At 52.1% G+C, this 27462-nt stretch overlaps 1 protein-coding gene across 8 annotated transcripts; it reads left to right on the forward strand.

The window, feature by feature from the left end:
* The first annotated feature begins 1145 nt into the window (after positions 1-1145).
* On the forward strand, positions 1146-20648 carry KCNG1 (potassium voltage-gated channel modifier subfamily G member 1). 8 transcript variants are annotated; one of them, XM_055266265.2, is made up of 5 exons: positions 1152-1409; positions 10468-10588; positions 11898-11955; positions 13954-14753; positions 19502-20648. In XM_055266265.2, exons 4-5 carry the CDS (start codon positions 13980-13982, stop codon positions 20267-20269), a joined length of 1542 nt encoding a protein of 513 aa, XP_055122240.1. In that variant the 5' UTR covers positions 1152-1409; positions 10468-10588; positions 11898-11955; positions 13954-13979; the 3' UTR covers positions 20270-20648. The 8 variants fall into 8 exon arrangements, with proteins under 8 accessions (XP_055122244.1, XP_055122240.1, XP_055122242.1 ...); XM_055266267.2 differs by having other exon boundaries at positions 10473-10588; XM_055266268.2 differs by lacking the exon at positions 1152-1409 and adding an exon at positions 1416-1625.
* Positions 20649-27462: the final 6814 nt, after the last annotated feature.

The following is a 27462-nucleotide window of genomic DNA, read 5'->3' on the forward strand; positions in this document are numbered from 1 at the left end:
CGACCCTAAGAGGCCAGCCCTGCCAGCAGCACAGATCCCTCCAACCCCATAGATCCCTCCAACCCAGTAGATCCCTCCAACCCAATAGATCCCTCCAACCCAGGAGATCCCTCCAATCCAACCTCCAGCATCTGTGCAGCATCCTACCAACTCCGAGGCTAGGCGGCCACACTGGGCGCAAGACCCCAAGACCTCAGGACCTGGTCCAAGTGCCCTGCACCGGCCAGGGGAGTGGACGACGAAGTGCCGGTCTGCTCGCCCAGGAGGGCTCTGGGGCTGTGGCCCCGCGGGACTGGAAGAGAAAACACCTGGCACGGCACATACTGGCCCTAGGAAGTTGGCACAGCAAGGTGCTGGCAGTCCCTGGGTGGCGGTGGCAGGAAGGGCCCAAGGGCAACATTGGTCTAGGAGGTAGAGAAAAGCCGCGCGATATGTGGCCCCCAGGATGTGGAAGCTTGCGGCTCCAGGGCAGCAGCGCGTGGAGGGCCTTAAGGATGCAGTACTTGCCCGGGGTAGGGGGCGAGGGACCCAGAGGCAGCGGTGCACTTGGACTTCCAGGGAAAGGCAGGAGACATGGCGCGTGTGGTTCCCAGGATGTGGAAACGCGTGGAGCGCGGCCCCGGGGCAGCGGAGAGTGGGGTTTTAATATCTGGCACATGTAGACCCTGGGGCGGTGTTGCTAGGGGCCCGGACCCGGGACCACCGGCGCACTTGGACCGCTGGGAAAGCTGACAGGGAGCGCGACCCTAGGAGGCTGCCGCGCCGCCTAGTGCGTGAAGCTCCAGGGCAGCGGAGCGCGGGGACCTTGAAGGCTGGCGCGTGCAGGCGAAGGGGCCGCAGGGTGGTCGCTCCTGGGAGAGCAGACGGGGAAGAAGGCAACGGGAGGGAGGGCGTAGCGCGAGCAGTCCCGGACGCGGGCTCAGGAACTGGCCGCGAGGAGCGCAATCCAGCAGGCGCGCCAGGGCCCCCGGATCCAAGGTGCGGGGTCCCGATTGGGCGCCTGGACGCCCCGTGACGGTGGCGCCGCTGCCACTGTCCCGAAGCGGGGCGAAGCCAAGCGCTGCGCTCTCGGCTGCCCGTCCCTTCTCCCCGCCCCGCGCTCAGTCCCCTCCCTCCGTCCCGCCTCCTGCCTCGCTCCCTCCCTCGGCGGCTGCTGCGCCGCGCTCCCGGCGCACTCGGAGCCCGGCGGGGACCGGGAGGCAGAGACGGGGCGGCCGTGGCTCCGAGGGCGGGAGCTAAGCCGGGCCCCGGGACCGAAGTTTGGCGGCGGCTCCAGGAGGCAGAGCGGGCGCCCCGGGCGGCTTCCAGGCCCCTCTCGCGTCCTCGCCCCGGACCTGTGGGCAGCCGGGGGGGACGGAAGCCGCGGCCGGGCCAACTCCGAGGCGGGGACGCCGCGACGGGAACTTGAGGTGGGAACTTTGCGCGCTGCAGCCTCGCCGGGCCCCACCGAAGCGCGAACCGGACCCCGAGCCTGCAAACTCGGGCTCGGGGGCGGCTGCACGTGGCCGTGGCCCTGAACTCCCTGCGGGGGCCTCGAAACCCGCCTGCGGGGAGGCCAGGGCGACAGAGAACTCGGGAGCCACCGCTGGTGCGTGGCGGCATGGAGCGCGCTTGCTACGGCCAAGGTGCGGGTCCGGCTTCGGTTCATCCCAAGGGGTCCCCGGGATGCGAAGTCCGGGACGTTCGCCGCCGCGGTGACCCCGGTGGGGGCGCATCCCGGCTGTGGGCCGAGGTTTCTCCCCGGATCCCGGGAGGAAGGAGAGTTAGGGATTGGGGTGGGGGAGTGTGTGTCACTTGCTCATTCACTGTATCCTTAGGCACAGTATGGAGCCCCCCTTCACCCCCACCGTGAGCATGATTGAGTCATTCGTTATGAACACAGCAAGCGTTTATTGAGCGCCTACTGTGTGCTAGGCGCTGGGGATACCGAGACAGTTCACTGGGCACCCCAGGAACTGGTAAGAAAGTGGTAGTCTCAGCCTTAGGGTTTCCATGTGGGAGAGAGGCTCGGCCTGGAGGTATGGAAGGAAAAGGGTGAAGTTCATTCATTCATTCATAGATTGGACAAAGATTGGTTGAGCACCTGTTATACGCAGCTCATCATACCAAGCGCTCAACAGTCATTCATCCAGTTCACAAACATTTATGGAGGCCCTATGCTGGGGAGAAGTGAAGAGGGATGGGATGGGGGCGGGATAGAATGGGGGCACCCTTCATGCAGCTTAGAGAGAAGTAAGGATTAAGACCCAGGCCCCGCCTTGGGAGGCCGCAGACTGCCCGGGGGGACCAACTATAGCAGCCCATGTATATAGGCAGAAGTCTTCGTTCATCTAATGCATTCCTTCTCAAGGTGGGAGGCGTGGAAGCTGGAATTGGTTCTAGAATAGGAAGAAAAGATCTTTTCAAAGCTCCTTAGGGGCGGGTGATGGGGTAGGGTGGGGAGGAGTTGAGAAACACTGATCTGACATTACTGAGGAATGCAGGTTCCCACCAATGGGGTTTATGAGTTAAGTTGTCCATTCAGCAGGCATTTTCTTAACACTTGCTGTTATTAAGCACTTAAAGGGTGCCAGGCACCAAAGTTACCCAGGTAAATGACAGACACATAGAACGGGGAGACAGACACATACGCCCCCACCCCCTTTGCTGACTCCCTGAGATAAGTACTGGGGTAAGTGAGAGGAGGGAGCAGGAACTGGTCTGATTGATTGTGGGGTGGGGGAAGTTCCTGCCCTATGAATCTGAGCAGAGGTTTATTCATTAGCGTGTGTTTGATACCCCCACACCCATGATGGCAGAGTCCCTATGGAGAGCCTCACCGGCAGCACATCTCCAAGAAAAGTTTGGCACTGCTGATTGGGGCCATGTGGTGGGCACTGTGGCTAGGGCATGCTGTCCTTCTTTGGGGGATTTTTCAGGCTCTGCCAGACCTGAGCTCTACTTGTGCCTCCCCCAGCTTTGGGAGCCCTGCAGAGTCGCCTGATAGGAGGGGAAGGAGGGAAGGTGTGTTTGAAAAACAGGCAAGTGCTGGCCCCTGGGGATCACCCTCCTCAGTCATTCTCGAAGCCAGCCCGTTCCAGTGGAAAGATGTCTGTCGTGGGACACACTCCTGACCTGCAGGAAACTGCAAGCGCACTGGAAACGAGGCAACCTAGGTTCTTCTCCTGAGACTTGAGAGCCCAGGCCCACAGCCTACAGCCTGGGTTCTCAAGCCTTGGGAGTAAAAAAAATCAACAAAACCCCTAGTTTTGCCAAACTCTGGGTTGCCTTTTTGGCCACTGGGAGGGAGATGTGACAGTGGAGGCAGAGGTTACTTGCTTCTCCCCATCCCCAAAGACTTTCCTGAAGCTTGTCCTGGAGCCTGATTGGGGCAGATCTGAGCACCACTTTGAATTCTCTGCACCAGATGCACAGCTGGGCTCTGGCAAGAGGTGAGGGAGATGCCTCAGGAAACAGAAGAACAAAGAGATGTGTGCTGGGTACAGGGCTAAGTGACGCAAACCAGCTCCAAGGAACTCACCTCCTGGAGCCTCAGTAGGTACCTTGGCTCGGCTGTCCTTTCTCCACCCTGCTTTCCAATGTTGATGAAGAGTCAACATTGCCTGTTGCCAGAGGTCTAGGGGTACAGGAATCTACTCTTGGTTGATGCATTAAGCCCAGAAATGGAGCCCGTGGGTGAAAAATGGCAGCTGGTAAAGCCCCTCTAAACAGAATTAATAAAAAGGGAGAGGCGAAGAACCTAGCTGAAGCACTCCATCGCTGTGGACCATTTTTATCATCCAGCAGACTGTATTTGATTAACAAAATCAGAAATGAAGTGACTTTGCTACAAATAGGATCTGAATTGTGCCTAAGACTGTCCCTTGCCCTGAGGTGAGTCTTCAGTCTCCCACCCACACCTCCCCGGGCAAGTCTGATCATGCTCTCCCTCCAGAGGACTCTGATAAGCAGGTGTCTTCCTTCCTGCCGTCCCGAGGTCCCCACTGCTCCCCCAAGCCTGCTTCTCTGCTTAATTTTGAGCTACAAGGAGGCAAAGAGAAAAGGATCTTCTGGCTCAAGTCCCCAAACACCTCCCCGTAGAAGAAGGCAAACGCAAACGTGCATTTGGTGTTATTTTGCTTGCCTGCAGCACAGCAGGGAGGCTCCGGAGGCAGCCTGTCTTTTTTATAGCGGGGAAGGACACTGGCACTTTTTCTCATTTGGGGGCAAGTGAGGGATGGAGGGGAAAGCCCAGCTCCCAGCGCATAATCTCCCCAGGAACTTGGGCCCCAGCTTTCAGGAGGCTGGGCCAAGGCCCAGGGTGGTGGGACCGTGGCGAGAACAGACGGCAGGTGGCTAAGAAAGATATATTCTCCACCAGGGCACAGCAGCTCTTGGAAATCTAACATGCCGGGACTCGGGCCAGGCTAATGGTTGGATCCATTTTGATTAACGTTTTAATTGGGGATTAATGCAGCCTGACCCGCCTCTGAGTCAGCTCGGCCAGGAGCCCTAATCCTGACAGATGAAGCTATACTGGCAGTGAAATGCCGCAGGGCCTGGGAAAGAGTGGCATGGAGAGAGATGGACGGGTCCCCGAGACACCCACTGGGAGTGAGGGAATGGCACAGGTTGAGAGACATGGTATGAGAGAGAAACCAAAGCCTGCAGAGTGCAGGAGAGAAATGCTTTCCTTCTGGAAAGTTGCCTTGGAAGCTGTGTTAATTTCCTCCTTTCACATACTTGCACACGTTTAGTGGCTTAAAGCAATATAAATTTTGTATTATTATTATTATTATTATTATTATTATTATTATTGAAGACAGGGTCTTGCTCTGTCACCCAGTTGGAGTGTAGTGTCACTATCATGGCCCACCACCGCCTTGACCTCCTGGGCTCAAGTGATCCTCCCACCTCAGCCTCCTGAGTCACTGGGACTAGAGGTACACACCACCATGCTCAGCTGATTTTTTTTTTAATCGTAGAAACAGGGTCTCACTATGTTGCCCAGGCTGGCCTTGAACTCTGGAACTCAAGCAGTTCTCTCACCTTGGCCTCCCAAAGTGCTAGGATTCCAGGCGTAAGCCACTGCGCCCAGCCTGAATTTATTATCTCATCGTTTTTGGAGATTAGAAGACCAAATAGAGACTCATTGGGCCAAAATCAAGGTATCAGCAGGGCTTATGGAGATGACTCCACCCTCTGCCTCCATCGTCAACATCTCCTTCCCAGAGGCCAAAATGGCAATGCTGAGTTTGGCAAAACTAGGGGTTTTGTCGTTTTTTTTTAACTCTGCTCTCTTGCAAATATAAAATAGTGATAAATATGTTTCCCCAGCCATGGACAATTGCCTGCTTCTCCCTATCCTCAGAAACATTCCAAAATCTTGTCCATATGAAATAGAGACTAGAAACCCAATCCCTGACTCACTGCAAGGGGTGGAGACACCACACCAGCTCCCCGAAAGGAACAAGTGGTTCGAGGAGGCAGTAAAAGGCAGGGGTCAAAGAGGTTTGGCCTGGAGTCCCACAGATCTAGCTTAATTCTGGCTTAATCACTTATTGCCAGACATAAGTTTTCACTTCTCAGGGCCTCAGTTTCTTCATTTGTAAAATGGGGGTATTAGTGATAATACCCGCCTTTTTAGGAAAGGATGGAGACTCAGGCAATTAAGGCTCCTAGCACAGCACCTGGCACTTAGTGAGTTTGCAGTGGAGGGAGGCTGTGGTTGCTGCTATTTATAACACTTTGTGCAGTTAGCACTCTCTCTGCATTCCCCGCTGCCACTCGGAAGAGGGATGGAGAGCATAAGACAGAAAGAACAGGGTCCAGAGAGGCCTGCAGCTTGTTGGAACCCTGGAGAGAGACCTGAAAGCAGTTGGGGTCAGCCCAGGACCATTTGTAGAACCATTTAATGCCCCTGATGGAATGTAGCCATGGGCACAGGAGGCCCGGTGACACTGCTCATCCCTGCAGCAAACCTCCGTTCACCAGATCCCCATAATAGCCCTGTGAGGTCGGCAATCTTATCCCCATCTTCTAGGGGAGGAGGCAGGCTCAGAGAGGCCAGCGGCTCAGTGGGTGTGATGGCCTGCTCAGGCCACAGGGTTATTAGCAGGAGCAGCAGGGACGACTAGTCACACCTGGCTTGGACCTTCATTCCATCCCATTCTGCCCTCCCAAGTCCCACCCCACAGGTCCTGCACCTGTACCCTCAGTCATGTGCTGACCTCAGGGTGGTCACATGAGAACTGCCACTCAGAACGCCTTATGGTCTCAATGATCATTTATCTTTGGAATTATGTTCTCAGCCCTCAGCCATAGCTTATAAGCATCACCTTTTTCCTCAAAGGAAGGATAGAAAAATTGCAAGGAGAGTGTCAGTGGATCTCTGGGCTCCTGAATGGAAATTTGATCAAGGCAGCCCCAATGCAGAAGATTTTTCTCACAAACCAGAAGGGATTCCATTTCTCCAATGAAGCGGGACACACAGAGCTTTCCAGAGCCTCTAGGAGATTGACACATTGGGCAGGGCAGTCCCGGTGAAAGCCCAGAGCAGCTCCTGTGCCTCCAGCCCCTGGGAGAACTCCAGGCATTCCTGGTCCCCTCCCTCGCACACAATCTCCAGGAGAGCCTGTGAAAATGCTCATTGCTGGGCCTCCCCTTCAGGCATTCCGACTGGGAAGGGAGGGTGCCAGGAATCTGTATCTCCACCGAGCACCCCGAGCAATTCAGAAGGTTCTGTTGTTCTTGTGCTCTTCATTTGTCTTTTTAAACCTGGGTTAAAACCCGGAGTTGTACAAACCACACCGCTTCCCAGCACGCCTCCTCATTGGCCTGTGCCAAGCTGTCTCATCTTACTCATTTTTCTTCTTTGTTCCAATCCCCGTGCTTCTTCCTCTTCCTTTGCCCTTCCAGGCACCCTCCATGTGGTTGATATAGATCCTCGCATGTGCTTGAGACCTTGTAAAATATGTAATGTGTGTGTGTTCATTTACATAAATAGCACAGTGCTAGAAACTTCTGTTTCTTTTTCCACTCGGCACACTGTTTTTAAAACCTAAATGTGTTGCTAAGTCTCCACCCAGTCCATTGCTTCTGATTCCTGGGCAATCTGCAGGATTCCAAAATCTGCCTCTATGAAGACTTGCCTGTCCACTCCCCTGGGGATGGATGCTAGGGGACCTCCTGGTACCGTAAACAACACAGAACATGCATTCTTGTACCTTGTTTGTTACTCTCTTCCATCTGGTTCCCCAGAAGCAAACCCTGAGTGAAGGATTTGAGTGCAAATAATTTATTACTGACAATGTCTGCCACAACCCTTTGTGGTCCCAGGTCTGGGAAATATACCCAGAAGTGGGTTTCCTGGGTCACAGGGCAGCAGCATCTTCATTTCCCTCATTACCGCCCAGTGGCTTTCCCAGAGTGTTAGGCCAGCCCACATACCCTCCAGCAACTGGATCCGGGGGTCAGATGATGCTGGATCCAAATCGCAGTGGGTCAAGTCAGAAAAGAAGATTCTCTTGGGAAGCAGGGAGGGGGGCAGCCGACTCTAATCATAACTTGTGAGAATTCCAAGACGACCATTGAGGGTTCACTGAGCGTCAGGCGTGGAGCCAAGTGTATCACCTATGCCATCTGCTTTTGTCCTCACCATAACTCAAGGGGGCAGGAGTTGTTTGTAGCCTCATTATACAGATAAAGAAACTGAGTCTCAGGGGTAGGGCACGACTTGCCTAAAATCACAGAGCAACTGGCCTTGAACCCAGGTCTCCTGATTTTAAAGCCTATGCGCCCTTCTGCCTCCTCAGCTTAGGGTGGTTGGCACATTGTCCCCCAAGCTGGAGGAGAACCAGAACCAGAACCAGCTTTTTTTCAACATCTCCTTTTTTTTTTTCAAGACAGAATCTCACTCTGTCACCCAGGCTGGAGCGCACTGGCACCATCTCTGCTCACTGCAACCTCTGCCTCCCAGGTTCAAGTGATTCTCCTGCCTCAATCTTCCCAGTAGCTGGGATTACGGGCACCCACCACCATGCCCGGCTTAATTTTGTATTTTTAGTAGAGATGGAGTTTCACCATGTTGGCCAGGCTGGACTCAAACTCCTGGCCTCAGGTGATCCACCCGCCTCGGCCTCCCAAAGTGCTGGGATTACAGGCGTGAGCCACCATGCCCGGCCTCAGCATCCCATTTCCTATTGCAACTGTCACAAATTACCACAAACTGAGTGGCTTAAGACAGCCCAATTGTATTATCTTACAGGTCTGGAGGTCAGGGGTTGGAAATGGGTCTGGCTGGGCTAATATCGAGTGTTGGCAAGGCTGTGCTCCTTTCTGCAGGCTCCAGGGAGCTCATTTCCTGGTCTCCAGCCTTTGGAGGCCACCTGCATTCCTTGACTCATGGCCCCTTCCTCCATATTCACAGCCAGCAGTGGCCAGTGGAGTCATTCTCATGCCACAGCCCTCTACCGCTCCATCTGCTGCTTTCTTTTTCCACAAATAAGGACCCCGTTGATTACATTGGGCCCACCCAGATCATCCAAGGTAATTTCCCATCTCAGGTCAGCTGTAGCAGCCTTAATTCCATCTGTAACCTTCATTCCTCCTTGCCATGCAGTCTAACATAGTCACAGGTTCCAGTGATTAGGATTAGGACATGGGCATCTAGGGGAATGTGGGGACATTTTTCCGCCTACCATATGCCCTGCACTGACCACTCTGGCCTGATGTGATGCAGCTTCAGTGGGTACCGGGCACAGGGCACAGGTGAGGCCCCTGCCTCTGGCTTCACCATAGCTCTACTACCCTGGCCCCCCTGCCCTTGCCAGCCTAGCCAGGTCAAAGCTGCCAGGTGACACCCTCACCCCCTGCAAACACACACCCATCAGCTCAGCATTGATGGTCTGGCACCGTCCTTGGGAGACACCCATCTCCACCCTCTCTCCTTGATTTTGTCGGCGTCTTCTTCTGTCCCTAATCCCACAGCCAGGAACAGCTTCGTCTGGCTCAGCTCACCATAGCGCCACCTATCTGTCGCCTCGGTAAATGGCACCCCTGGAATCCTGGTTCTTCTCTTTCCACCTCTCCCAGGCCCCATTCCTCAGCCAGTCCTGAGGGCTGTTCCTCCAAAGTTCATCCCAAATCCCTCCTGTTCTCCAGGACTTCCACCGCTGCAAACCTTAGTCATTTCCAGAATGACTTCCATAGCCTCCAGCCTGGGCTCCCCAGCCCACCCACTGTCCACTGACCTGGCAGGCACACATGGACTCCTTGTCCTTTGCAGAATAAGCCCCAGCTCCTTATTGTCAGCCCCTGGGCCCTGCTGCACCTGGCCCCTGCCCCCCTCCTCTTCTCCCAGTTTCCCCTCGCTCTGTGCTCGGCATTCTCTGGTCTTTGATCATCCAAGCCCACCCCCAAGTCAGGGAGCAAATTCTTGCCACTCCCGCTGCCAGGTCCTCACAGGGCTGGATCCATCCGTGCGGCTCAACCCTATGTCCCTTCCTCTAAGAAGCCTTCCTTCACCCCTCCAGCCAATGTTGCCCCACACCCCACAATAGTCATTCTCCATCTCTCACCTTGCTCTGTCAACAACACTGCAGTCACTGCAGCCTGAAATGATTTGTGTGCTCATTTGGAAACAGTCTTCCCCACCAGAAGGTCACCTCCGTGAGGACAGGGACTGGGTCTGTCTTGTTCTCTGCCATGTCTCCAGCTCTAATACAGAGTCTGACACATGGTGAGTGTTCAGTAACTACTGAATAAACGAACAAATAAATGAATGAATGACACCTGCCTCCGGACTTCACCTCATCTCCCCCATCGCAGCCTCTGCCTCAAACAGCTTCCTCTCCCCAAGCATCCATAGACCCTCGGAGGCAAAATCACTTAAACCCACCATGCTATAGAACTAACAGAACTAACACCATGGAGAAATAAAAACTGTCTTGTGAGGATATCAGGCTGCGTGAAAAGCAGTATTATTTTTCAGAAGCCCAGGCTTTGGGGCTTCTTTGATTTATGAACTTTAGTGTAGGGTCTAGAGGTGCTGAGCCGTCCATCTCACATCAGATCGGGTATCCGCAAGACCAAAGGCCATGGAGAAATATGGCTGTTCTTCCTTTAGCAAGTTCTGGCCTCAGCATTTCCCCAGGGGACTCTGGCTTTGAGAACAAGGTCGTTACTGTGTTTATTACCCTCCGAGTAGCATCAGCCTCTCCATACTCACCGTGCTGCCGAGACAGGATCACTTTCCACACAGGAAACTCAGGTGGGGGCAGGGTGTGAAGGAAATAAATCACTAATTGGGGGAGTTTTCTGCTGGAGGGAAAGCTGGGAGGGTTGAAAGAAGAAATTCCTAAAAAGAAGAGGTGATTATAGCCATGGGGATTCACAAGAGCCCTCCAGGGCTTGTGTGAAGCGTTTTCCCTTTACCTCCATCACCATTCTTGCCAAACAGAATGTCACTTTTTCTCTTTTCTGTGGTAGCAAAGATGAAACAGCAGAGCTGAAAAGAGAGATCACCAAGGAAAGTGCCTGAAAGGGATTATTCCCACGCCTCCAAAGGATCCTGGCAGGCTGTGCCTGAGGAGATGGGTTCCAATTTTAGGTGAAGTTAAAAACACTCTAACCGTCTAAAATCAAATCATTTTTCTTTCAAACACAGGTGTACCCTAGTTTTCCAAACCCTGATCTATGCAATTGTAGCCTTCCCCAAAGATCAGTGAGTAGTAGAGGGGTGATGTGCTTTTGTAAAGCAATTCCTCTTAGGAAGGAGCCCCTTTTAAGTGTGAAACACCCTCCCTCCCCTTCCAGCACCTGTTAAAACACTTTCTCATTCATACGTACATGTGTTTGTGTATGTGTGTGTTCGTGAGCGGGTGTTTCCCTGAACATGTCCACAGCACCGACCCATATTTAAGTATTGGATATGGGTTTCCATTTGGAATTGATAGACTTTTACCACTCGATTCCATCGGGGATTTGTCTAGGGAGAGGGCTGGTGATTTTGTTTTTTTTGTTTTGTTTTTGTTTTAGACAGAGTCTTGCTCTGTCACCAGGCTGGAGTGCAGTGGCACCATCTCAGCTCACTGCAACCTCCACCTCTCGGGTTCAAGGGATTCTCCTGCCTCAGCCTCCCGAGTAGCTGGGATTTCAGGCGTGTGCCACCACACCTGGCTAATTTTTGTATTTTTAGTAGAGATGGGGTTTCACCTTGTTGGCCAGGATGATCTCGATATTATGACCTCGTGATGCACCCATCTCAGCCTCCCAAAGTGCTGGGATTACAGGCCTGAGCCACCGCACCTGGCCGAGGGCTGGTGATTTTTAAAAGCAGAGTATTTGATTCCTACTAACTTTTCTATGCATCGGCTTAATTCCAGAGAGCTCTATAGCTATAATCTAAGGGTCTCAAACTCAAGTGCCTATAGGGCCGGGAAGGAAACACATTTGAGTGGAATACAGTGGGTGTTAGGAAGACAATAGTTGGGGGTGGGGACTGTGGTGGATTGGAGCATGTGCTGCCTAAAGGGGTAGCCATTTCTCAGTTGGCGTTTGGGCCAAGTGTTGCCAGATATCCTGATTTTTTAAGAGAAGCCAAGGATATGGATTTTTACATGAAATTTCTCAACTTTCAAAAACCTCTCCAAGCCAAGTAAAATATTTGTGAACCAAATTCAGCCCATGAGCTGGTAATGAATAAGCAATCTTGTTCCAGTAGCACAAACCCTTAGCTTTGAGGGTTGGGAAGGAAGGAGTCCGTGCAAGTTGATATTTTGACCTCAGTTCCCCAGAAGTCACCTTATCATGTTGGTCTCATCAACAGGAAATGTACTCATTTAGCAAGCACTTCTTTGAGCCTTTACAGTGCTGAGCACAGGGATTCACAGATGACTAAAGCACATTTCTTCCCCCAGGGAGCAGGCTGCCTAATGAAGGAGCCAGGCTTGTGCAGCGACAATTCTAGAACTGGTGGTAAGTGCTGTGAAGACGGATGCACCAGTTGTAAGGGGAGGGGTGCTCAATTTAGCCGGAAGAGCCAAGGAAGGCTTCCTGGATGAACATGGCTGTCCAGTTCACCCCTGCATCCTCAAGGTGATGTTTGCCGACCCCGAGCAAACATGGCATTGCTTTCATAGTTGTGCATTTCTTTGTCCATTGCTTCTGATTTATGGCAATGGTATCTGTTTTCCATTAATGGAAACAATATAAGTTGTCCCTTTAAGATAAATAATAATAGGCCAGGCGTGGCAGCTCACACCTGTAATCCCAGCACTTTGGGAGGCCAAGGTGGGCAGATCACCTGAGATCAAGAGTTCAAGACCAGCCTGGCCAACATGGCAAAACCACGTCTACTAAAAATACAAAAATTAACCAGGTGTGGTGGCACACTTGTAGTCCCAGCTATTCGGGAGGCTGAGGCACGAGAATTGCTTGAACCCGCGGCACGGAGGTTGCAATGAGCCAAGATCGTGCCACTGCACTCCAGCCTAGGCAAAAGAGCGAGACTCTGTCTCAAAAATAATAATAATAATAATAATAGACAATAATTACTGAATACCTACTATGTGCCAGGTACTGCATTAAATGCTCCTATATACATAATTCACTTAGGCCTCCCAGTAATCTTATCAAATAGGTCACATGGCTGTACCCATTTTACAGACAAGGAAATTAAGACACATCAAGGTTGAGTCACTTGCCCAGGCTGTGTGGCTCCGAAGTCTGCGTTCATAACCATTAACCAAGCCTCTCCACCTCAGCATTAAGGACACTCGGGACCAGATAGGTGTCTGTTGTGGGGACTGTCCTGTGCATTGTAGGACATGCGACAGTATTCCCTGGCCTCTACCTACTAAATGCCAATAGCAACCCCAGTCATGACCAGCAAAAATGCTTCCAGGCATTGCCACGTGTCTTTTGGGAGACTAAATCAGCCCTATGAGAACTGTAGGTCTACACCAAATTGTTTTTCCAAGCCAAATAGATACCAAAAAAAAGGTTAATTTAAAATAAAATGTTAAGTAAATAACAGTACATGTGTCACCTGAAAATCCACTAGGATGTCAGCCGCCTGGGATCAGAGACCCCTTCACATTCTGCGCACGGCTGCATCCCCAGTGCATAGATGGATATGGGAGAATTGTGAAGGCTGGGAGATGCTGAACAATGTTGTTGCTATTTCACTATTAGGTGAATGTCTTTGTCATCTCAGGCTGATGTAACCAAATATTAATACCACAGACTGGGTGGCTTCAGCAACACTTATTTCTCCCAGTTCTGTCAGCTGCAAGTCTGAGAGTAGGGCGCCAGCAGCACTCTTCTCCGGGTTTCACACTTAGATGCCTCCCTGAGTGCTCACATGGCAGAGAGATAGCCCTAGTGTCTCTTCCTCTTCTTTTTTTTTTTTTTGTTTTGTTTTGTTTTGTTTTTATTTTTTGAGATGGAGTCTCACTCTGTCACCCAGGATGGAGTGCAGTGGCACGATCTCGGCTCACTGCAACCTTCACGTCCCACGTTCAAGTGATTCTTGCGCCTCAGCCTCCCTAGTAGCTAGGATTACAGGTGCACGCCACCATGCCTGGCTAGTTTTTGTATTTTTAGTAGAGACAGACAGGGTTTCACCATGTTGGCCAGGCGGGTCTCAAACTCCTGACCTCAGGTGATGCACCCACCTCGGCCTCCCAAAGTGCTGGGATTACAGGTGTGAGCCACCGCGCCCGGCCTGTCTTCCTCCTCTTATAAGAACACGAATCCCATCGTGGGGGCTTTGCTCTCATAACCACATCTGAACCAAATCACATCTCAAAGGCCCCACCTCCTAATACCATCCCATTGAGGGCTAGGGCCTGCACCCTATGGATGTGGGGGTAAAGATTCCATCCCTAACGGTGCATATCTGCAGAATCTGCATTCTCAGCAAGGTGAAGCTAGGGGTGGTCACTGAAGGTCTTTCCTCCCTTCTCCCCACAGGCCCGAGGGGGATGTGAAGGCCCAAAATGACCCTCTTACCGGGAGACAATTCTGACTACGACTACAGCGCGCTGAGCTGCACCTCGGACGCCTCCTTCCACCCGGCCTTCCTTCCGCAGCGCCAGGCCATCAAGGGCGCGTTCTACCGCCGGGCGCAGCGGCTGCGGCCGCAGGATGAGCCCCGCCAGGGCTGTCAGCCCGAGGACCGCCGCCGTCGGATCATCATCAACGTGGGCGGCATCAAGTACTCGCTGCCCTGGACCACGCTGGACGAGTTCCCGCTGACGCGCCTGGGCCAGCTCAAGGCCTGCACCAACTTCGACGACATCCTCAACGTGTGCGATGACTACGACGTCACCTGCAACGAGTTCTTCTTCGACCGCAACCCGGGGGCCTTCGGCACTATCCTGACCTTCCTGCGCGCGGGGAAGCTGCGGCTGCTGCGCGAGATGTGCGCGCTGTCCTTCCAGGAGGAGCTGCTGTACTGGGGCATCGCGGAGGACCACCTGGACGGCTGCTGCAAGCGCCGCTACCTGCAGAAGATTGAGGAGTTCGCGGAGATGGTGGAGCGGGAGGAAGAGGACGACGCGCTGGACAGCGAGGGCCGCGACAGCGAGGGCCCGGCCGAGGGGGAGGGCCGCCTGGGGCGCTGCATGCGGCGACTGCGCGACATGGTGGAGAGGCCGCACTCGGGGCTGCCTGGCAAGGTGTTCGCCTGCCTGTCGGTGCTCTTCGTGACCGTCACCGCCGTCAACCTCTCCGTCAGCACCTTGCCCAGCCTGAGGGAGGAGGAGGAGCAGGTAAGAGCCCACGCCCCGCGGGGAAACGTGCCACCACGAGGGAAGGGACTCTGAGCATTGTCACCTCCTCCAGGAAGCCTCCCCTGATTGCACGCTGGCTGAATAGCATCCCTGGTCCCTCCTGACATCAGGAATGTTTGTGTGCATGGTCTGCCTCCCTGTTAATATGTGAGCATCATGGGGGTCCATGCCTGTGCCTGTCCTGGCCTCCACTGTGCCCGCCACTGCCCTCCCCCTTGCCGGTGTCTAGAACAGTGTCCAGCACAAACAGGCACTCAACCACTATTTGTTGAATGAACAAATGAGTGAATAAATGGATGGTGTGATTTTTGACGTGCCTGGCCCTGAGCGAAGCACATTACATATATCATCAAATTTATCTCAACCACTCGGCCCTTTCTCAACCTTCCTAATCATTTGCATCATAGTAGCCCAGACACATTTTCTGGGTCCTGAAGATAAATTTTTATTGATGGGTACATGTGTGTCTACAAATGGTGAGCATTTCTTTTTGTTACATAAGAGAATGAATGGAAAGTTTATTTACTCCAGGGCCTGACACGGGGTGTGTGCTACAGTCGAAGGGCTCTCACTCATCTGGGAGTTCACAGGAACCGGATCTGGGCTGCATGTGCCACCTACGTCTTATCTCCCCAGGGAATGCTCCAGCAACCCTGTGGGGGAAGTGTTTTCACACCCACTCGGTATTTGAGGACACTGCCCAACCGCAGGTCTAAGACTAGTCTGTGTTTGTAAGCATGGAAATATGGTTCCCACGTGGCAGCTTGGGGACCTAATATAGCCCCACAGGACTATGTGATTGGCCCACACAAGGTTTCCCAAAAATTTGACTTGGTTGCCAACATTAAAAGTGAAGTTTTTTCATATAAAAATTCAAAATCTCAGCTTCTTTTAAAAATTCATAAGATCAGGCCAGGTGTGGTGGCTCACGCCTATAATTCCAACACTTTGGGAGCTGGAGGCAGAAGGATCGCTTGAGCCCAGGAGTTCAAAATCAGCCTGGGCAATGTAGTGAGACCCTGTCTTTACGGAAAAAAAAAAAAAAAAATTAATTAGCCAGGTGTGGTGGCTTGCACCTGTAGTCCTAGCTACTTGGGAGGCTGAGGCAGGAGGACTGCTTGAGCCTCGGAGGTGAGGCTGCGATGAGCCATGATCACGCCACTGCACCCCTGCCTGGGCAACAGAGTGAGACTCCATCTCTAAAAAACAAAATTTTTAAAAAAATTGTAAGGTTGGGTTCCTCCCCTCCCCCGCCCCGTCACCAACATACACACCAGCCTGCAGTCCTACACGGCAGCTCCTGGGGAGAGCCAAGCCCACAGGGGCCCAGTTCAGTCTCCTTGTGTATGAAACCATGAGGCTTTGAGTTGGTGACTCCTTCCCTATATATGGGGATTCTGGAAGCTTCAAGAAAGACCAAAAGGTCTCAGAAGTACAAATTGTATAGGCAGTGGAGAAATAGGTATGGCGGTGTGAACTGAATGTAAATATCATGCCAGCCAATATTTATTGAGCACTGACTGTATACCCTGCATGTGCTAAGTGCTTTATGTGCACTCTCGAATTTAACATTAGAAGTACTCACCATGTCAGGATTTTTCCACTTATGTATGTGGAGGAAGTAGCAATAGCTGTTGCATTAATACCACAGAGGCTTGCTGGTACTTTTTGTATACATTGAATTTATTTCTTTCTTTTTAAGAGATGGGGTCTTGCTTTGCTGCCCAGGCTGGCCTCAAAGTCCTGGCTTCAAGCGATCCTCCCACCTCTGCCTCCCAAAGTGCTAAGATTACACTGTACTAGAGTACAGTGGTGCGATATTGGCTCACTGCAACCTCCACCTCCCAGATTGAAGCGATTCTTATGTCTCATGTACATGCACTCTCAAATTTAACATTAGAAGTACTCACTGTGTCAGGATTTTTCCACTTATGTATGTGGAGGAAGTGGGCCCCCATGCCTGGCTTATAAGTTGAATTTTCAAATGGGTATTAAGAAAATAGCATTCAACTAGTAAGTTTAACTTTTTAAACTTTTTTAAATTAAAAAAACAATTTTAGGTCACGTGTGGTGGCTCACGCCTGTAATCCCAGCACTTTGGGAGGCTGAGGCAGGTAGATCACTTCAGGTCAGGAGTTCAAGACTAGCCTGGCCAACATGGCAAAACCCCATCTCTGCTAAAAATACAAAAATTAGCTGGGCGTGTTGGCACTCGCTTGTAATCCTAGCTACTTGGGAGGCTGAGACGTGAGAATTGCTTCAATCTGGGAGGTGGAGGTTGCAGTGAGCCAAGATTGCACCACTGTACTCGAGTCTGGGCAACAGAGTGAGACCTTGTCTCAAAAAAAAAAAAATTTTAGAGATGGGGTGTTGCTATGTTGCCCAGGTTGGACTCGAACTCTTGGACTCAAGCATTCCTCCTGCCTCCGCCTCCTGAATAGCTGGGACTAAAGGCACATGCCATCATACCCAGCTGGTAAAATTAACTTTCAATAAGCATGAAGGGTAGTGATGAAGAGGTCAGGGCTACAGCCAGATGGCCTGAATTCAAATCCTGCTTTCTCCTCTCTAGCTGTGTAGTAGCTGTGGGCAAGCTATTTAAACTCTTGAGCCTCTGATTTCTCACCTGTCCAAGGCGGGTATGAACAGGCCCACTTCACAGTGTTGCAAGGATTCAGTGAGTTCACATGAAGTGATTAGAAGTGATTGGGGCCGGGTGCGGTGGCTCACGCCTGTAATCCCAGAACTTTGTGAGGCCGAGGCAGGCAGATCACTTGAGGTCGGGAGTTTGAGACCAGCCTGACCAACATGGAGAAACCCCATCTCTACTAAAAATACAAAATTAGCCGGACGTGGTAGCACATGCCTGTAATCCCAGCTACTCGGGACCTGAGGCAGGAGAATCGCTTGAACTTGGGAAGTGGAGGTTGCAGTGAGCCAAGATTGCGCCATTGCACTCCAGCCTGGGCAACAAGAGCAAAAAAAAAAGAAGTGATTGGGCTGACTGAGTCCACACCAAGTGAAGGGATTAGAAGTGATGCATAGTGAATGTGCAGAAAGTCCTCTCTTAAGGATTAGGGTCAAGAAGAAAAAGAAAGGAAACGGAAAATGCTCACCATTTGAGACCTGTCTGGAAATTGCTGTACTTAGTATAAATTTCTTCTCAGCTCCAACATCTTTGATCGTGATTTTATCAGGAAAATACTAATAAAGCCACTGTTTTGTTCAACTTCTGATACTTGCTTTTTGAAAAATTAATAATACCTTTGCCTTTTTAAGGATTCAGTGAAAATGCTGTTCTTCAACTTCATTTTGGGGTGCAGTGGGATTCACTGCTTCACATGCTCCTTGTGCACACATTTGAGTGCCTACTGTATGGAGGCACTACAGGGGAGACAGGGTGACCAGGACAAGTCTTCCGACCTCAAGAAGCTTCAAGTCTATTGGAGTTGGGATGGTGTAGTGGCACCACCCACCCCCCCCATCACCATAAGCATGAGACACAAGCCAAGGAGGCTCTGGGTGGGAGGCCCACTGACACTGCTGGAGCTTAGTGGGGCACGCTCCAGGAAGGCTTCCCAGAGGAAGGGGCTTCCCATCCCAGAGGTCTAAGACCTTAAAGCCCCACCGGGTATTAGCTCATATCTCCAGCCTCTAACATATTCCTAGAGACAGAATTGTTCAAGTGGGACTTGTAGAACTCAGCTGTGCCCCAGAACCTCCAAGATGCCCCAGGCTGGAACCACGCTGGCTTCTCCTCTCTGCCAAGGGCCCCTTCAAGGATGAGACCCAAATCCACTAAAGGACTGTTTACCACCCAGTTATATTCCAGACCAGAGAGGCAAGCTGGCAGCTCGCATGCCAAACCCAACAAAAATATGTGTTTTAGTGACCCATAGAGTATTTCTTTGCACTGAATTATCACCAGGACTTAAATCGACATTTTATCTATTTAACCAACATTATCACCAACATTTGTCACCAGGAGAGTTCATGTAAAACTGCACATTTCCAGCCTCTTTTGAAAGCTTCGGTGAGGCAGCCTTGGCCTAAATTTGCCCGGGGCAGTGATAGGGGCACCGAACAAGACTATTCCTCAGAGTCCATCGGGAGCCATGGGGGGTGCTAAGCAGAGGAGGAACAGGATCCCTCTGGCTATGTGTGGAAAATGGACTGCAGGGATGAGGGAGCCCACGGGGGAGGTGACTGCAACCGTCCAGGCTAGAAAGGATGGTGGCCAGACCAGGTGGGAGCAGTGGGCAGTGGGTTTGATTCTCACGCTGTTTTAAATGAAGAGACTTCCTGGGGGTTATACACAAGGTGGTAAGGATGACGCCAGGTCTCCTGTGCTGAGCCATTGGAAAGATGGGATTGCTGAAAGCCAGGGAGGGAAACCACCAGTGGGCAGAGGAAACCAGGATCCCATGGCGAATTCGAGATGCCCCTCAGACACCCAGGTGGGAGCGTCAGGGAGGCAGCCTATTGGGGGTCTGGAGTTCGGGGCCGAGGTGGGGGCTGCAGAGAGAGACGAGGAGCGGCCAGTGTAGAGATGGTGCTTAGTGCCCCAGGCCTCAGAGTGAGCACAACTAGGGAGAGGACCCGAGGCCACTCAGCCCGGAGAGGTCACCTTCCGCCTGGGAAGCCTAGCAGGGCACAGGGCAGAGCTTCTGCGCTCCTTCCCTGGTGGGCCCGCTGACCCCTCCGGCGTCCCTTCCCCTCTCTCCCAGGGCCACTGTTCCCAGATGTGCCACAACGTCTTCATCGTGGAGTCGGTGTGCGTGGGCTGGTTCTCCCTGGAGTTCCTCCTGCGGCTCATTCAGGCGCCCAGCAAGTTCGCCTTCCTGCGGAGCCCGCTGACGCTGATCGACCTGGTGGCCATCCTGCCCTACTACATCACGCTGCTGGTGGACGGCGCCGCCGCGGGCCGCCGCAAGCCCGGCGCGGGCAACAGCTACCTGGACAAGGTGGGGCTGGTGCTGCGCGTGCTGCGGGCGCTGCGCATCCTGTACGTGATGCGCCTGGCGCGCCACTCCCTGGGGCTGCAGACCCTGGGGCTCACCGCCCGCCGCTGCACCCGCGAGTTCGGGCTCCTGCTGCTGTTCCTCTGCGTGGCCATCGCCCTCTTCGCGCCCCTGCTCTACGTCATCGAGAACGAGATGGCCGACAGCCCCGAGTTCACCAGCATCCCTGCCTGCTACTGGTGGGCCGTCATCACCATGACGACGGTGGGCTATGGCGACATGGTCCCCAGGAGCACCCCGGGCCAGGTAGTGGCCCTGAGCAGCATCCTGAGCGGCATCCTGCTCATGGCCTTCCCCGTCACCTCCATCTTCCACACCTTCTCCCGCTCCTACCTGGAGCTCAAGCAGGAGCAGGAGAGGGTGATGTTCCGGAGGGCGCAGTTCCTCATCAAAACCAAGTCGCAGCTGAGCGTGTCCCAGGACAGTGACATCTTGTTCGGAAGTGCCTCCTCGGACACCAGAGACAATCACTGAGCGCGGAGGACACGCCTGCCCCGCCTGCCATCTGTGGCCCGAAGCCATTGCCATCCACTGCAGACGCCTGGAGAGGGACAGGCCGCTTCTGAGTGCAGTCCTGGCGCAGCACCGACTCCCACGCACCCGGGGAAGGACACCCTCACTCCCACACCCCGGGAAGGACACCCGCACATCAGCAGAGGGGCCCTGCCCCTCCGCCTGCAGCCGTGAAAGGAAGCTGGGTCATCAGCCCAGCCCCGCCCACCCCAGCCCCTATGTGTGTTTCCCTCAATAAGGAGATGCCTTGTTCTTTTCACCATGCAAATAACATGCCCAGCAAAAACTTGCTTTATGGGTCTGCCTGGAGAAAAAAAAAATACAAACAGCAGCAACAGCATGTCTATCTCTAATGTGGATCATGTCCAGGGAAAAGAAATTGATGAAAAAGAGAGAATGCCTTCCATGGGGCTCTCTTAAAAGAGGGAGCTGGGTTTCCCAGCAAAGCCAGCGTGTGGGGACTGGAAGTAAAGGGCCCTGTGTGCTTGGGTTGTTCAGGCCCGGTGGGGGCCTACTGGGGTTGTAGAAAAAGAGAACAGCCACCTTTAGGAAAATGACCTGTGAATACTGTACTCCCTCTCTCATTTCTCTTTGACTCTCCCCACCTCCGCGCCTTTCTTTCTCCCTTTTTCCTTTTATCCTTTTTTCCTTCTCTTCCATCCTCTATTCACCTCTTTCACCCCTTAGGGCTGGTTTTTCAAACTTTCACACAAAGGCACCCCTGACAGTTGACAGGTCATCAGGGGGCCTGTCAGCGTTGTTGACTATGAGGTGAAATCAGTTCATTTTATCTTTAAAAAATCATGTGGGGTTTTTATTCTACTCTGCATTTATTTTAATCTGTGAAAAAAAAATACTTTACATCATATACCTGCATATAAATCTAAACCTAGAGTGGGGACAGATGTTTTTGAAAGGGGGTTTACAGTTCCCTGGGCAGACTGAGAAGCACAATCTGCAGCCCCCACAGGCCTCCCTGTGACCCCAAAGACCTGCAGAGCACCCACCTGACCTGCGACCTGCAGAGCACCCACCCGACCTGCGACCTGCAGAGCACCCACCCAACCTGCGACCTGCAGAGTACACACCCCACCTGCAACAGGTCCCCGACTTCATATAGCATATGTGACCCACAGTAGAGAGAGCGCCCAGGCCAGTCGAGCAGATTCTACTCCAGGTGGCAGGACATACAGCCCCTCAGTGCCAGGCGTGGGGAGGGGGCTTCCCACTCAGGTCACAGTCACAAGCTTGTCCTAACCCTCGAGGACACAGCCACATCATTCCCATCCCACCACCTTCACACCCGCCCATCCCTCTGCCAGGGATGCCCTTCCTGCAGAACACTGCATGGCTGGCTCCTTCCCAGAGAGGCCTTCCCTGACCAGCTCTCAAAGAATCCACATCAGCACCACCACCACCACTCTCCTCTTCGCCAGCTTGGTCTTCTATATCCAGTCATCAACCTCTGAAATTGACTCATTTATTCCTCTTCTTAGCTACAGGACTCAGCAATATGGCTCACCATTGACTCCCAGCACCTCGCATAGGGCCTGCACGTAGTAGGTGCTCAATAAACATTTATTGACGGAATGTTAGCCAGGTGTGGTGTAGTCCCAGCTACTTGGGAGGCTGAGCCAGGAGAATCCCTTGAATCCAGGAGTTGGAGGCTGCAGTGAGCCATGATTGCACCTGAGAATAGCCACTACATTCCAGCCTCAGCGACAGAGCAAGACCCTGACTTTAAGTAAAGTAAGTAAATTAATTAAAAAAAGAATGAAGGGAAATAGGAAAGAGGGCCAAAAAGCAGAAGGCATTTATTTTTAACATTGGATACTGGGTTCTCCAAGCACCTCTCTCTCTCTCTCTCTCTCTTTCTCTCCCCTCTCACTCCTCTTCATCCTCCTCTCTCTCCCTCTCTTTCTCTTCTCCTCCTCTCTCTCCCTCTCTTTCTCTTCTCCTCTCCCTCCCCCTCTCTCTCTCCTCTGCCCCTCTGTCTCTGGTGGCGAGGCCACTGCGATCTCAGTACAATATACACGCGGTGATGCAGAGTGGAAATATCAACTGAGTCACGAGGGCCTCGTTAAAGGCTCCCTTGACACCTGCTTCCAATGACTCATGCCTGAAAAGTAAGTTTTCTGGCTAATTAGCGCTACCTTCCCCAGCCCGGTGGTTGTCAAGCAATCGTGCATTGCCGTCATCTTTAATAATGCCTGAGATTTATGGAATGACCTTTTATTCCCCTCGAAAGGGGCTATGAGAGGCAGGAGGCCACTGAAAATGCTAAACAGACAGAAATATGGTACCGAAAGAAGTATAAAACGGAGCCCTTTAAAATTCAGGGGAGCGGGGAAGTAAAGTCATGTGGGGTCGGGGAGGGATCCCTGAACGGAACAGCACTGGGAGGGAGGAGGAACAGAGGCTGGGGTTGTGCAGGGAAGCCGGGGTCCCTGAGTGTTCAAGGTTTGTGGCATCATCTTGGAGGTTCTGACCTGTCCTGGTGGCTGAGGCAGAGGCACGGACTTGGGCACCTCTCAAGACCTCACTTGAGAGAGGGACAAAGGTACTCCTGATCCTGACCCTCATGCCTGGAGCGGGGCTTAGAGGCTCTTGGCCCTAAATCCGAAGCTAGGAGGCTTCTGGACACCTAACAATCTGCTTCCAGCACTGCGACTCTAAGATTGTGACTTTTCTACCTCTTTTTAGCAATGGAACCTATCTTTCGCGTGGAATCTGATGCAGAAAGCCCAGATATAAATCATACGGAATAAGAGCAGTTCTGATCAAAGTGTGGGGACACAGTTCCTTATGGGAGGTCCCTAATGGGACTCCCTTTTGACCCTGGTACAGACAACTAATTCCATACACGCAGGGGACCATCACTCCTCTGGGGGAAACAGCAAAACAGACCTTTCTAAATGTGTTTTATTTTGTAGGTCATATGGTTTATCCCCCATGTCTGATTAGCTCAGTGCTTCTCTGGGACTCACAGTTGAGGTCGGAAAGGCTGATTTAACAATACAGATTCTCAGGTCCCACCTCTGAGCAGGGCGGGGAATAGTGAGGTGCTTGCCTTTGCCCCAAAATGCAAGGGAAAGCCCAAGAAATCAGTAGTGGAGATCAATCATACTTCAATGTAATATTTTTAAAAATCAAAATTACTGCCAAAAAATTCACAATGCATAACATTTCAAAATTGCAAAGGATCTGTCTTTCCACTTACCTTTGTTCTGGTCTTGTCCTGACACCCTTGGTATCTCCTAGCAAGACAGCTCTAATCAGCCGGTCTCCAAAGAAGTACAGGTGGGTGTCTTTGGCGCTGAATACCACAGCTGCTGGGGCACAGGCGTCTCATCCCATTGATAGGCATCAGGGTGGGTACCGGTGACACCCCCTCCAATGCTGCATTGGAGACCAGGCCCTTGCCTTCATGGGGTCCACACAGGGGTGGCAAGAGAGAGAGAGACAGTGAACCTGTGACCAGAAGAAAACAATTTCTGATGTTGGTGAACACAAGGGTGACCTGGCAAAGAGTAACCAGGTGGGACACAGCCACTTCAGATGGTGCAATGAGGGAAGGACCTGCTGAGGAGGTGGCATTTAAATGGAGACCTGGAGGAGAGGGAGAGGCAGCAGTCCAGGCAGAGGAGACAGACAGTGCCAAGGCCCAGAGGTGGAGAAGACCGGGACATTCCACCAGCTGTCGAGGGAACACGTGGGCAGAGACACAGCAGCCTGCTGGGACGCACCCAGGGAGAGGTCTCAGAGGTGCATTTCCAGAGTCCCTACTGTGAACCAGGCCCTGTCACAGCAGCCGGGACAAAACTGGACTCCAGTTCTGGAGCCAGAACTGGACTCAGTCCCTGTCCTGGAGTTGCTGGTAATTTGGTGGAGGGAGAAAACTGAGTGAATAAAATATTTCCGCACATGTGGGATGACAGAGGGATGAGGCCACAGAAGCCTAGAAAGACATCAGCTAAAGAAAGCAGGATTTTCACTCAGATTCTACCATTTGCTAAAATGGCCTCACATCTGTTTTCATTCTGAAAAAAGAAATAGGATTCCCACTAATACTTATCTCTCACTCTCTTCCCTCACCCCCTCCCCATCCAGTCCTGTTAGCCTATATCCGGAATCCTAACCACTCTCCTCCTCCTATCCTCTCCCTCCTGGATGGTGGCAGGAGCGCCTCCTGGTCTCCCTGCTCCCCTGCCTCTCCCCTACAGCAGCAGGAGGACCCTGTTAGAACCCCAGTCTGATCACAGTCCACCTCTGCTCAGAGTCCCACCCCTGCGCCTCCCCAACCCCAACCCAGACAGTCTATCTTGCTCACAGTCCAAGCCAGAGTCTCTCTCAGCCCCAGCCCCCAACCTGGTCTCCTTGCCTCCCCTTCGCCTCTCCTTTCTGGCTACACTGACCTCTTCTCTATGCATTGAACAAACCAAGCACTATCCTGCCTCGAGGCCTTTGCACTTGCTGTTCCCTCTGTCTGGAGGACCCTTCCCAAAGATAGACATGCATCACTCACTCACTCTCCTCACTCAGGTCTCTGCGCCAATGTCACCTAAACAGTGAGGCCTTATCTGGCTCCTTCTCCCAGCTCTGTATAAAAGGCCACACTCCCACCATGTCCCCAGTGTATTAAACATGTCTTTTTTCTGTATTCTCACGCTCTGTCGTCTGGGACCTTGCTGACCCTGGAGGGACTGCCCCTCCCAGAGTTGGCCAATTCCTAGAGATAGTAAACAACTCACCTGGAATGCACCTTTCCTATGCAAGCCGCACACCCCAGCCAACCTCCTTTACCCTTTACTGAGCTCTCAGACTCCAGGCCATTGTCCACCTGACCTAAGCACTCCAGGGCCAGGTACCAGACAGCTAAAGGAAGACCTCATGCCCAGAACCTGCTGAAATTAGTCAAATCAGCCAACCCTAAACCTGCTCACCCTGTCCCATGCCCATTCCTCTCCACAGAAACCACTGTAAACACTCTTGCCCATACGCTCCCCAACTCCTAACTGGCCTGGGTGTGTCCCTGTGTGTCTTGGCTTCATGGTGTGGCATGCCACCCTCCTCTTGGGAACTGTGAGTAGCAAACTATCTTTTCAATAGCAGTCCTCACCAGACATGTTAGCCTCACCAAACCTGAATAAAATCAAACCTATATTTTAAAACACCCAGCCCCCTTACCCTACTTTATCCTTTTCTAAAATCTGTATTATCAACTGACACATTAAATACATATTTGCGACCAGGGGCAGTGGCTCACGCCTGTAATCCCAGCACTTTGGGAGTCCAAGGTGGGCAGATCACTTGAGGCCAGGAGTTCAAGACCAGCCTGGCCAATATGGTGAAACCCCATCTCTACTAAAAATACAAAAATTAGCCGGGCATGGTGAGGCACACATGTAGTCCCAGCTACTCGGGAGGCGGAGGCAGGAGAATTGCTTGAACCTGGGAGGCAGAGGTTGTAGTGAGCAGAGATTGCACCACTACACTCCAGCCTGGGTAACAGAGCGAGACTCTATCTCAAAAGTTAAATACATAAAATAAATAAATAAATACCTGTTTGTTCTTGGTTTCCTCTCCTCAATTGATGATCAGCTCCATGGTCGGCACATAGTAGGTGCTCAATAAATATTTGCAGGATAAATGAATCTGTGAATCCCTTACTTCTGTCCAGAGCACTCCAAAATACTTACATGCGTCAGCCCTATTTGTTCACATATACGGTGGCATGAATTTTATTAAGATCCATGCCTATTTACAGACGCTACAATTATGGCAGGCAAACAACTCCTCCCCCAACAGACCACCTAATGATTTCTGCTGGGAAACAGCCTCCAATGTGTGAGGTTAGTCCTCCATCAACATCCTTGTATTTTGAATCAAATGTATGAAAAGACACAGTGGGACTTGTGTTTGCAACCACAAAACACAGCCTGAAAGATTTTTTATTTCTTTTCAGAAAGGAGTATGCCGTTCACCCAAATGACCTGTAAAAGTCCAAGCTCAATTTGTTGAAATAAATGTAAAACCACCAACTGGTCTTGTTTAAAAAAAAAAAAAAAAAAAAAAGCAAAAATGGCAGGACTATCTCCTAGGTCTGTGTTATTGTGTAGCTGTCGTTATTCCACCACATTTGTAATTGTATAGGCTTGAGACTCAACAAAGTAGTAACAAGTCCATTTAACAGGGGGCCAGAATGGCTGCTAAATGTACAGAGGCTGCTTCTCCATCAAGATGATTAAATGGGAAATGCCTCACCTTAGAAGCTCAGGGGTCTTTTGCAATTGCCATAAAAATTACTCAGCAGTGGCACTCAACCAACCTGTCTGGAGACTGCCGTGGGGAAGGGAGGGGAGGCAGTGGAAATAAAGCGAGACCTTTGTTCTGTTGCCCTCTGCTGTTGAATCTCATCCCATCCAAGCTGCTGGGCTGTGGTTGGTTTTCAACAGAGACTAAATTGGGAGGTTCAGCTGAAAGCAAATCTCTGATTGATAGTCTTACAGGAAAGACTTGGAGTAGACCTATCAGCCTCCTCCACAAGCCCAAAGCAACAGCTGGTGTTTGCCCAGAATCTCGGGGCAGGGTCTGGGAGAGCGATGAGAGTGTCTTTGCAGGAGGACCCGCCCAATCTCTCCTACGCATTTCTCACATACTCACCTGCAGGGACCAGGGCAAGATCTAGAGGGGAAACGAGTAAAACCCCTTGTGTCCGCAGAATTGTTATCTGCACTGGGACTTCTAGATAACCCTGGTGTTTGGAGGGCAGACTCTGCTGGCTGCCTGCAAGAAAGCTGTTCACCCTTCTTCTCCACCAACAGGCCCTTCGTTTGTCCCAGGTTTCAGTGTGCCCAGTCCCAGCGTTTATGCCAACCAAGGTAATCCCATTCCCTTTACCAGTGAGTCATCAGGGATGAGAAGTGACCCAGTCTTGGCCAGTAAGACCTTAGATGAAGCTGCCCTGAGATCACTAGGTGCTGGGGAAACTTTCCCTCTGTAAAGAGCAAGCCTTTGCACCCCTTTCTGCCTTGGGTGCTGTTGAGAGAGGACAGGGTTGAAGAAGCTGTGGGGACCCTGCCCAGTGCACCCAGCAGCCCCCTTCTGTGTTGTCATAACTCCCAGCAGCCTCTTCTCTGACAGGAACCAAAGCA

Source organism: Symphalangus syndactylus, chromosome 24, assembly GCF_028878055.3.
Source record: "Symphalangus syndactylus isolate Jambi chromosome 24, NHGRI_mSymSyn1-v2.1_pri, whole genome shotgun sequence".
Taxonomy (NCBI): domain Eukaryota; kingdom Metazoa; phylum Chordata; class Mammalia; order Primates; family Hylobatidae; genus Symphalangus; species Symphalangus syndactylus.

Bases quoted from the DNA above. Each gene is read 5' to 3' on its own strand.
- KCNG1 (XM_055266269.2), top strand. From the start codon at position 13,980: ATGACCCTCTTACCGGGAGACAATTCTGACTACGACTACAGCGCGCTG. The intron at 14,754-19,501 runs GTAAGAGCCCAC...CCTCTCTCCCAG, and splicing joins TGAGGGAGGAGGAGGAGCAG to GGCCACTGTTCCCAGATGTG.